Consider the following 11865-nt stretch of genomic DNA (forward strand, 5'->3'; position numbering starts at 1 on the left):
TTCCTGGGGGCTTCTTGCCTCAGCCCCCCCGTCCTGCCAGGCAGGGTGATGTCCAAGATCATCTGCTCCCAGGTAGGACAGGCAGGTCTGGGGATCTTCTCTTTCCTCAAGTGCTGCAGAAGGTCTTCTCAGAAAGCCAAAAAGAAGGGGAAAAAATGATGCTCTGGGTTGTGGTGCATCACAGGAGTATCCTCAAGTGCTGAGTTATGGGGGTCACAGGGTGACCCTGGGTGCACAGCCCCTGGATGCTGGTGCTCGGTGCTGGCAAGGGTGGGGAAAGCCCTGGATTTGGGTGGAAACACCCAGCCAGGCTGGAGGTGCTGTACGATGGAAATTGCCCTGAAAACCTGCTGGTTGCAGGTGGATGAGGGCTTGGGAGCCTCCAGAGATGGGGTTTGGTGACAGTGCAGTGAGACCACCACAGTCATCCCTGTCCCCTCCTCAAGAGGACCTGTCCTGGGCACCTTTTCCCCCATTTCCAGGGCCACTGGGCTGCTTCATTCCCACCTTGTGCCTTTGAAGGCTTGTCCTGGAGGCAGATGGTTTCTGTGTGTCCTTCCCTGGGGTCACAGCTCGCCCGGCTCCATGACGAAGCCTCCTAATCCCCCTGCCCCTCCTGTCCCCCCCACCCCAGTCCCCACTCCTCCTGCAGAGCCGCCACCCTCAGCTCGTGTCACCTCTATTGCCATGGCCATGCCCTGAGTGTCCCCAGCACCCAGGCTGCGGGTCTCCCCCAAAGCAATGTCCTATGGAGATGTGGCTGTGGCCCCTGAAGATACAAGCAATGATGGTGCCTCAGATTACCCCGGGGGGTCTTCCCTGGCTTGTTGGAGGATGGAGTAGCCACTTTATTCACTACGGAAAGCACTGGTGGCCTTGGGGGAGGATTATCTCCTTCCTGTGCAAGCCAACGCCATCCTGCACTGGAGATGCCCATCCAAAATCATTTGTTCCCAGGTAGGACAGGCAGGTCTGGGGATCTTCTCTTTCTGTAGAAGGTCTTCTTGGAAAGCTACCATCCTCCCCAAAAAAAAAAAAAAAAAAAACCAAGGTTTTCTCTCATCAGCCCTCCCAAGCCTTGCTGAGTGGTGTCTGGGAAGCTGGCCAAGCTGAGCTGTGGGGTGGGATGGAGGTACTTGGGATGCAGGTTTTGAACTTGAGTGAACCTCACCCTAAAAGCCTGTCAGCACGAGCCGAGCCAGCAGGACTCGAGAGAAGCACCATGGTAGCTGCCCAGGTTTCTGCAGGGCTGTGGTACCACAGAATCATGGAAAGTTTTGGGTTGGAAGGGACCTTAAAGCCCACCCAGTGCCACCCCCTGCCATGGGCAGGGACACCTCCCACTAGCCCAGGTTGCCCAAAGCCTCATCCAGCCTGGCCTTGAACCCCTCCAGGGATGGGGCATCCACATTCATGCTAGGGGGTCCCACCAGCTGGCTCCCCTGGTCCTGGCTGGTCTCTGGGGGGGCAGGATGAGCTGGAGGATGGCTGGAGGCAGCCCAGGAGCATCCCTTCTGCGGGACAGCCCCTCCTGGATCCTCCTCTCCCTTTGCAGAACCCCCTCTCCAGCGACAACGCCTCGTCCCTGTGCAGCACCGTGGATTACAAGCCCCCGTTGCCGGTGGAGGAGGAGGTGGCAGAAGAGGCTGAGGACAGCAACGAGCCTGAGGAGTGCTTCACCGAAGGTGAGCAAGGCAGGGGACCGCGGGGAGAGGAGGGGGTGGATGTGCAAGGACCATTGCCAACCAATTCTCCCAGCAGAACAACTCCCAGGCTCACTTAGCTCAGCTCGAACTCCAAATCCTCCTGTACTACCAAGGAGATGGTCCCCATGGGGCTCCCCTCTTGCATGCCCACCCCAAGCCCAGTGGGATTCTGCTCCAACCTCCACCTAAAATGACAATAAAACTGAATAGTGTCTCGTTGGTGGGAGCACCCTGCCCAGGAGGTAGCCCACAGCTCTTTGTCCCACCCCCAGGCTGCGTGAAGAGGTTTCCCTGCCTCTACGTGGACATCACCAGCGACAGAGGGAAGGTGTGGTGGAACATCCGGAAAACCTGCTTCCGCATCGTGGAGCACGACTGGTTCGAGACCTTCATCGTCTTCATGATCCTGCTCAGCAGCGGGGCGCTGGTAGGTCCCACCTTTCACCGTGTCCCCTTTGCTCTGCAGCAGCACCCCAGCTTGGGGGGAGCCCAGGAACGTGGGCAGGGTGCAGGCAGCAGCACCGGAGGCTCTGGGCATCGCCTGGTTGTCTTCTCCTGTGCAGAATAACACAGCTGTAGGCAGATGTTTGATTTAAAGCCCCATTTGGCTCAGCTCTGTCTTACAAGGGGATCTAAACATCCTCCCAGAGCCCTGCATCAGTGCAGTCACCCCCACACAACCCTCCCCAGCACCCATCATGGGCTGTGGTCCATGGGCTCAAGGGGATCCACCCCCTACACCTTCTCCTCCTGCACTTGATGTCCACCGTGAACTATCTGCACCATCTGCTCAGAGTTATGTGGATGGTTCCTTGTTTCACTGCCTCCATAGCTGCCTGGCAGGAGGTGCTGGATGAATAATTCATGGTTATTATTTTGCTGTTCAGTATTTCCAGCCATTGACTGGTCCATCCTCCCAGAACCTGGGCACCCATTTAAGCCAACGTCATTACAAAGCTGTGCCAGCCTGTGGGTCCTCTCTGAGTGTCTGGGCTGGATATAACGCAGCTGAACCTGTAAATACACAGAGCTCATGGGAAATCCAACTTCTCTGCGGGTTTGGGGGTAAAGAGAGGGGGAAGGAGGACAGAGGGACTGAGCTGGGTTTCAGACACACTTTATGTGTCTGCATCACGCTCTGAAGGGCTGTTTGGGGATGTCTGATGTTGTAGCTGGTGCCGGAATCGAAAGCTGTGCTAAGCCAGCTGTGCAACACCTGGTCGCCATGCCTGTACCTCTGGCTGTTTATGTTTTACATGCCATGAGGTCTATCAGTAACCCTAAGTGCTCCTACGAGCATTTCCAAACCTACCAGGGCACCCAAAGGTGCAGGTTGGTGTCCTGGCGTTTGGGTTGTGCACGGACCAGTGGGGATTAGATGCAGCTGGACCTGCAGTGAAGCTTTGCTTCAAGACAAACACCACTCTACAGAGCCAACAAGAACTTGCAAACAAGAGTCAGGCCCTACATTGATCAGGTGTGTCAGTAAATGCCACCTGTAGCCAGGTTCTCAACTTTTTGAGCTGCCCCAAACCCCAGGACAGCAGGGACAATGCAGGCGTGGACAGGGCTGCGCTGAGCCGTGCAGCAGGTCCAATGGAAGAATGACTGTCACGTAGCTCCACACCTCTTCCAGGCTTTTGAGGACATCTACATCGAACAACGGAAGGTGATACGCACCATCCTGGAGTACGCCGACAAGGTCTTCTCCTACGTCTTCGTCCTTGAGATGTTGCTCAAGTGGGTGGCCTACGGCTTCAAGGTGTACTTCACCAATGCGTGGTGCTGGCTGGATTTCCTCATCGTCGATGTAAGTGTTGTCTGATGAGCACCTCTAGGGTCATAGGTAGCTGAGGGATTTGGAAGCATTCGGGGTTTGTAGCAGGCTCTTGGAAATGAACCCATGCTTGTGTTTTAAAGGACAATGGGGTGGCTGTGGAACGAGGGCTTAGACCATTGCTTAAAATAATGGTCCTCCACAGGAAGGGCCACTTCCTTCCCTGGTTGTAGAAACCCTTTCAAACCCTTCCTATGTTTTACGCTCAAGCCAAGAACAAGCCCACGCTGTTCTCCTAGACCCCAGTAGAGATGTGAAGGGTCATAGGGTCTCCCAAATTCTCCATGACACAGCATGCCATTCCACCTGTGCAGCATTTCTGCGTCCTCCATCACCTCCACCCTCATACCCAAGAGGCAGGGACATCCTCCAGGTGTCACCAGGGACCCAAGGACTATGTCTCTATGTCCCAAGACAAGGCGATGACCACCAGCCTGCGGGATGTGGTTCCGTTGTGTTTCCATCTGATGCACTGCTAATCCCTTGAGTTGCTCCTTCCAGGTTTCCCTTGTCAGCCTGACAGCGAACTGGCTGGGATACTCAGAGCTGGGAGCCATCAAGTCCCTGCGGACGCTGAGGGCTCTGAGACCACTGCGTGCCCTCTCCAGATTTGAAGGCATGAGGGTAGGTGCCTCCCCCGTGTGCTGATGTGCCGTGGACATGCAACATGGCACCGCTCAGTGGTCACCTCCATCCCAGGTGGTTTTCAGGGGCCCCCAGATCAATGGGGTCGATGCTAAGGTACTGGGGTCCAGTTTGATCCCACTGGGTGCTGCTGGGGAGGGTCAGGCTGGGGCACAGGGACATGAAGGTCCACATCATTGCTAGCCTGGTTCCCTAGCCAGGTCCTCCAAGGTCTTTTCTCCCCTTGCAGGTGGTGGTGAACGCCTTGCTGGGCGCCATCCCCTCCATCATGAACGTCCTGCTGGTCTGCCTCATCTTCTGGCTGATATTCAGCATCATGGGGGTGAACCTCTTTGCGGGGAAATACTACCGATGCGTCAACACCACCACGGGGGAACTCTTCGACATCAGTGTGGTGAACAACAAGAGCGACTGCATGGCCCTGCTCCACACCAACGAGGTCAGATGGGTCAACGTCAAGGTCAACTTCGACAACGTGGGCTTGGGATACCTCTCCTTGCTGCAGGTGGTACGTAACGAGAGCAGCCGCCATCCCTCCAAGATGCACGGTGCCGTAGCAGGGCAGCATGGTTAGCATCAGGGCTGAAGTGAGATGCTGCCCTGATGCACAGATGAAGCCTCTTGGCTGCTCCTTAGCGCCAAAATTAGTATTTAACACAAAAAAAAAAAAAAAAAAAAAAAAAAGGAAGAAAGGGACAGGGTAGAGGATGGGAGGGGAAGGTGCCACCAGGGAACGGCTGCAGATGAGCGCAGGTAGCACCAAGCCCGGACCTGAGGGAAATCCTCCGCACAGAGTGGGATGCAGCAGCAAGGAGGGGAGGCACTTTCTCTTTCTTTTTTTTTCCCCCAGCCCATTTGAGAAGTTCGGTCTGCTGCAGTCGTAGGCTGCAAGAGTTTTGCATGGGGAAGGTGACAACTGGAAAAAGAGCGCGTGTATCCGCTGCGGGGCAGTGGGCGAGGGCGGCTGTGCTTCCACTGAACCCACCACAGCTGAGCCGGGCAAGCAGAAGGGGAACTGCTTACCCCAATTTTAATAAAAAATATAGGTGTGGGCTCCATTATGGGGTGGGCTGGGGCTACTCCCATCAGATCCAGAGGAGCTCGTGGTCGCAGAATCACAGCGTAACCCAAATTGCTTAACCAGCTTTAAATTTAGCTTCCTCTTCAGGTTCGTTGTTCCATCAGATTCAGGAAACAAGATGTTCAGGGTTTTTGTTTAACAAATCAGCAGCAAAAACCTGTAAAAGATGCAGTGTACCCCCCCACACCCCACAAGGATGGGGATCCAGCAGATCGCAGAAGCAGCAAGACAGAAATCAGGGCTACAGAGGTGGCACAGGTTGGAAGCGAGAGGAGCAGCCAGCCCCAGCACAGCTCTGCCCTTGGAAAAATGCTCTTTGTTTCAGGGGAAAAAGAGTCGATTGCTGCTTTTCCCAGCCTGGTTTGCAGCAGTGTTTTGGGACATCCCTGGTAACCTCAGCCACAGAACGGAGCTTGTGTGTGCACATGAAAATTTCTGCATCGCGGCATTTTCCTTGTGGATTCAGCTCATGGTCCCTCTCCTGCCATTCCAACGGAGAAGCTGAGCGGGCGTGCTCAGAGCTAAACCCCCAAACCAAACCCCAAACGCTCGCCCATCACCCTGCCCTCCCTGCCTTGCCCCAAATCCCTCCCAGTGACTCTGTTCCTCTCCGCTGTCCCCGCAGGCGACCTTCAAAGGCTGGATGGACATCATGTACGCTGCCGTGGACTCGCGCGAGGTGAGGGGACGACTGGGGACGTCTCACAATGGGCATCAAGCATCGCTCGTCCCACCGGGTCAGTTCCCCCTGGGCAGACTGGGAGCAGAGGACGGACCCCTCAGCTGCAGCATCCTATCTGGCCGTGCCCATCGGTGCTGGGGGGCTGCCTGCACCCCACCCATGGCTTCAGCCAGGACATGGGCTAAAGAGTGGAGAAATCCCCAAAACATTCCCCGTACTGAGGTGCACAGCCTCAGGAAGGGCAGCCAGTCGTGTCCCTGTGCCACCCGTGCCATTGTCACCTGCATCCCAGCTGCAGCCTGGCCCTACACCGGGCTCCCACCCCACCTCCCAGCCACTCCTCTGGGGTTCAGCTTCATGGTCCAAAATCCCCGCTCTGACTCCAGGGTTCTGCACCGAACGGCTCATCCTTCACCCTGCTGCGAGATGATGCCCTCCATGGACCCCTGGGAGAGCTTACCCTGTCCTGGAGAGAGTGCCTTGAGCAGTAAATGTGTTATTAAAGCAGAGCAGCCAGCATTTAACCTTTGGGTTATTTAAAAAAAAAAAAAAGTTTTGAAGAATTCCATGCAGAGGCTCTTTCTGCTCTGATCCATCCCAAAAAGTGTCCCTGGGTGCACCTACTGCCGTGAGCTGACACAGCACGAGGGACTGCCTACCTTTCTCTAACCCAGAAAACTTGCTAGGGGGTCAGCCCTGCACACCCCCATCCTGAACGGACTGTTTTCGTTGCCTTTTTTTCGCACCAGAAACAGCCGCTCTGCTCACCCCGGCTGCAGCTGCTGGCGCTCAGCTCCCCCTGCAACCGGCTCGGGCTCCTGCCTCCCCGAACAGCCGGGGCAAAGCTGCTTTGGGAGAAAATCTGCTCTTTTCTACCAAGAGCTTCCCTCGAAATGAGGAGAGCCAGTCATGACACCTTGGGATGTCTGCAGTCAAGGGGCATCCCTCAGTTCTGCTCTGTGTTTGAGATGAGGAGCGTTTTCGAGGCTGCCAGGCTGTGCCACCCCCCTGTGCTGGTGCGGCACAAATTAAAGCCTTTTTCCTTTCCCCTCTTGGCGGTATTTCAGCCCTTGGAAGGCTGATTATTGGGAGGAAACTCAAATTTCCTCATTGATATCGCTGCACCTGAGCATCCTTTCCTATTCCCCGGCCCATGCTGTGGGATCGGGGGTCAGCACATCCTTGTCCCCTAGCCGGTGTCACATGGATGTCCCTTCCTGTGGCTGTTCCCACGGGGACCACTGAACCCCCACAGCATCTGCCGAAGATTTCGGAGCAGCCGTCCCATGGCTCTGTCCAGATACAGTGACTCCTTGTCCGGGGGCTCGGGGACATGGTTTCTGGAGAGGGTTTTTCTCACATTTCCCATCTCTCCTGGTCAGATTGAAGAGCAGCCAGTGTACGAGATCAACCTCTACATGTACATCTACTTCGTCATCTTCATCATCTTCGGTGCCTTCTTCACCCTGAACCTCTTCATCGGCGTCATCATCGACAACTTTAACCAGCAGAAGAAAAAGATAAGTATTTTCTGGGTCCTACAGCCACTGTTGCAACCTGGAAACCTCGGTGCTGGGGTGAGCACCCATGGGTGCTGTGGACTGGGGGAAGCAGAAGAGGGTGAGCAGGAGGGAAGCAGTTTTCTCTGAGTCAATACCACGGGCGATGCCTGGTAGGAGCTTGGAGGAGATGCTGGTGGAAAGGAGCAGGGACAGAGATGCTTGGTTGGAAGAGGTGAGTTCCCAAGATTAACGGTGGTGATTCCTTTTATACTTTGGAGGCAAAGACATCTTCATGACAGAAGAGCAGAAGAAATATTATAATGCCATGAAGAAGCTCGGCTCCAAGAAACCCCAGAAGCCCATCCCCAGGCCATCGGTACGTTGGGTTAATCACCCCGGAGTGCAGTGGGGGGCGAGCACTTCTAGCCACAAACCATCCCAAAGCAAGTAAGGGTCTCGAGGAGCCCATTTGCCACGGCAAGGAGCCAAATCCTGGCTCCCTGTTGCTACTTTTCAGAAAGGATCTTGCTAAGAATTGGGGCTCCAGAGGAGGTTCACATCAGGCAACGTCCTCTGGGTCTGCTCCTCAGCCTGGGGTCTGCTGGCATGGGCACGGATCCCCTCTGCAGTGATCAGGGTTTTCTCCTGGCTCAGCTCCCAGCTCCTCTTCTCTTGAAGGGAGTCAGACTCGGGGAAAACTCAACTTTCAACACTCCTGGAAGGCAGGGACACTGGTCCAGCCAATATGTACACAGTTGTGACTGGTTTGGTTTTGATCGCCCTGCTCGAGCGAGGCCCTTCCCCATATGTTTATTTTTGCCCTGATGCATTAGCTGTGGATATAATTAGAAAGCAACTGTCCCCTGTGCCAACACCTCCTGGCCACGGTGTCACCAAGTGGGTTTCATCCTGCAAGGTGCTGGGTATCCTCCTCCCATAGCCTTTGGGGCCATGAGACCTGCGTACTGGCCACAACCCTGAGGTTTCCTGCACTCTTTTAAATACGGTTCCTTCTTCTTTTTCTGTTTTGTGTCTTTGTTTTGTGTGTGTCTGTCCCGTGTTCCCACCTCACCTCTGGTTCTCCATCACCCACGTGGCCCTTATGGCAGAACAAGTTTCAAGGGATGGTGTTTGACTTTGTTACCAAGCAAGTGTTTGACATAACCATCATGATCCTGATTTGTCTTAACATGGTGACCATGATGGTCGAAACAGATGATCAAAGTGAACTCAAAACATCTGTCCTCTACAAGATCAACCTGGTCTTCATCGTCATCTTCACCGGAGAATGCGTGCTCAAAATGTTCGCCTTGCGCTACTACTACTTCACTATCGGCTGGAACATCTTTGACTTTGTGGTGGTCATCCTCTCCATCTTAGGTGAGTCCTGCTGGTTCCACCGGTTCCTCAGTGGCCCCACTGGATGGTGAAGAGTGGAAACAGTCTGGCTGATACACAGCTATCAAGCTGTCATTGGCCAGCCCCCTACATCCACCCTTCAAGCAGGGTCAAGTTGGGACAAGATGGATGTGAGGCCACCCCATGTCACCAGGCAGGGTGAGGGGCTTGGATTCTGTCCTGCTCCTCCCTGGTGTTGGGCTCCTCTTGTCTCCATGAAACAGAGCAGCCAGTGTTTAAACTGGCTCTGTGCTCAGAGATATTTTTTTAATATCTGCTCCTCCCTTTGCTGCTGGAGGAGCAGAGAGCTGTGTGCCATCAGGGGTGGCCTCATCTCAACCCTGGCAGATGGAGCGGAGTAGCTCCACCTCACCTCACTATGTTGCCTGTAGAGCATGGCAAACTCACCTCTTCTTCATCCCTTCCCAGGTATCGTCCTCTCAGACATCATAGAGAAGTACTTCGTGTCACCCACCCTCTTCAGGGTCATTAGGCTGGCGAGGATTGGCCGTGTCCTCCGGCTGATCCGAGGGGCCAAAGGCATCCGGACTCTCCTGTTTGCTCTGATGATGTCCCTGCCTGCCCTCTTCAACATCGGCCTCCTGCTTTTCCTCGTCATGTTCATCTACTCCATCTTCGGGATGTCCAACTTCGCCTACGTAAAGAAAGAGGCAGGAATCGATGACATCTTCAACTTTGAAACTTTTGGGAACAGCATCATCTGCCTCTTCCAGATCACCACGTCAGCTGGGTGGGATGGGCTCCTCAGCCCCATCCTGAACAGTGGTCCCCCCGACTGTGACCCCGAGCTGGAAAACCCTGGCAGCTCAGTAAAAGGAGACTGTGGCAACCCATCCATCGGCATCTTCTTCTTCTGCAGCTACATCATCATCTCCTTCCTCATCGTGGTGAACATGTATATCGCCATCATCCTGGAGAACTTCAACGTGGCCACAGAGGAGAGCAGTGAACCCCTCTGTGAAGATGATTTTGAAATGTTTTATGAAACCTGGGAGAAGTTTGACCCGGACGCCACCCAGTTCATTGCCTACAGCACCTTGTCTGACTTTGTGGACACCTTACAGGAGCCGCTCAAGATTCCCAAGCCGAACAAGATCAAACTAATCACCATGGATCTACCAATGGTTGCTGGGGACAAAATCCACTGTCTGGATATCCTCTTTGCCCTGACTAAGGAGGTGCTTGGAGACTCGGGAGAGATGGATGCCCTGAAGGCCACCATGGAGGAGAAGTTCATGGCTGCAAACCCCTCCAAGGTTTCCTATGAACCCATCACCACCACTCTGAAAAGGAAACACGAGGAAGTCTGCGCTACAAAAATCCAGAGGGCTTTCCGGAGGTACCTCCTGCGGCGGTCCGTGAAGCAGGCATCCTACATGTACCGGCACAGTAAGGACGAGGATGCCCTGAGAGAGGACGAGCCCGAGAAGGAAGGTCTGATTGCCACCAAAATGCACGAGATTTATGGGAACAGTGGGACAGATGCGGGGACAGCCCCTGCCTTTGGGCTCGCACCCGTTCCCAGCTCAGAGACTCGAGATGCTCCTGGCGAAGCGAAAGCGTGGGATAAGGGACGTGTTGTGAAAGAGTCGCTGGTATAACGGGAGGAGGCTTCTGTCTCCCGCCCAGCCCAAAAAGACTTAATTTGTATCTCCTTTTCAAGAGCTCTTCCACAGACAGATCAATAGATCCAAAATATTGAGCAAATTTCAGATGTTACAAGTAGACACCTTAACTTTCGAAGCAGGATCTTTTGCTGATCCTGGTTTCTACAGCTCACTGCACTTGCAAAGAGTTTAATATTTTTCTTATGAGAATGAAATGTGAAATCTATCTATTGTTGGTGAAAGAGAAACATTTTAGTTTTGAAATGATGTCATCACGGTCGTGATGTTTTTCAGACATTAACAAATGAGTATGGCTGTCCTTTTACTTAAAGTAATTATTTATTAATGTTATTTCACAATTAAGATATTTTCTTGGATATTATTCTTCCAGAGAGCAGCCAAGCAGCCAGTGAAAGATGAGCCAAGTGAAATAATATTAAGAATAATTACAGCAAAGACAAGGTTTTGTGAACAAAAATGCTCCAATGTCTTAAAGTAGCACCTTTCTTTTGAATATTTGAATAAGCTTTATGGATTATTTTTTTGTTATATACAGAGAAAGTGCAATGATGTCTTAACGATTTGTTTGCATAGCCAAAACAAAGCATCTGCAGATATGTTCTCAGGGTTCAATATCAGGTTTCAAAGGTCTCTGAATATGCATTGAAATCATGAATCGTTCAGGTCTCTACGGTACGAATGTAAACGGTATTTATAGTCGTGCTTCTTCTCCATTTTCCCATTTCATCCAGATTTTGTGGCAGGAAAGTGATGGACAAAGGTAGGGTTTGGAAAACCTCCTCCAAGGATCCCCAGTCCCCGTAACAAAACCTTCTTGGGTTTCTTCAAGCCACGTAGCCAGAGGAAATGTTCTGCTGGAGATCTCTGGGTTAGCGTTAATTAACGAGACGCATCCTTGGCATAACGAGCTGCTTCAACGGGGTCCCTGAAACCCCATCGGCCACCCAGCACTGGGGGGTCTAATGCAATGGGTGCTCCCCCCAGGGCATAAATCCCCGAGATCCTCGGGCAGAGCATCCCTCCCTCGGCCAGGCTCTGGGATGACCCGTCGGCACATTCTGGGGTCTCTGCAGACCCTGACGGGGCCAGGAGGGTCCTCACCAGCAAACCTCCCAGCAGAGGAGGGTTTTCCAGGGGGAAAAGGGTTTTATTGCTCTTTGTACAGGTGGGCAAAAGGAAAGGAAATCAAGAAAAATGTGCAAAAGGCCCCAAGTTCATCTCTGGACTGCTTTTTGCCTTCAAAAAGGAAAAAAAATCTCTTGAGATCAAAACAAACATGAACCAAAACCTCTTCCAGTTAAAACAAGGGCTGCTTCTTGAAGCCAAAGGTCTGTCTTTTTTTTATTAATATTATATTATTATATA

General features: G+C 53.1%; 1 protein-coding gene across 1 annotated transcript; it reads left to right on the top strand.

Annotated features, from left to right (window-relative positions):
• Positions 1–1555: 1555 nt before the first annotated feature.
• LOC104460649 (sodium channel protein type 4 subunit alpha-like) lies at positions 1556–10473 on the top strand (the record flags this gene model as incomplete). Its single annotated transcript, XM_010086880.1, has 10 exons — positions 1556–1685; positions 1979–2133; positions 3343–3516; positions 4045–4167; positions 4418–4696; positions 5895–5948; positions 7334–7471; positions 7725–7829; positions 8563–8833; positions 9281–10473. Coding segments are annotated over 10 exons (2622 nt in total), but the record flags the coding sequence as incomplete, so codon positions are not given.
• Between the last annotated feature and the right edge of the window lie 1392 nt (positions 10474–11865).

Source organism: Pterocles gutturalis, unplaced genomic scaffold, assembly GCF_000699245.1.
Source record: "Pterocles gutturalis isolate BGI_N339 unplaced genomic scaffold, ASM69924v1 scaffold27366, whole genome shotgun sequence".
Classification (NCBI taxonomy): domain Eukaryota; kingdom Metazoa; phylum Chordata; class Aves; order Pterocliformes; family Pteroclidae; genus Pterocles; species Pterocles gutturalis.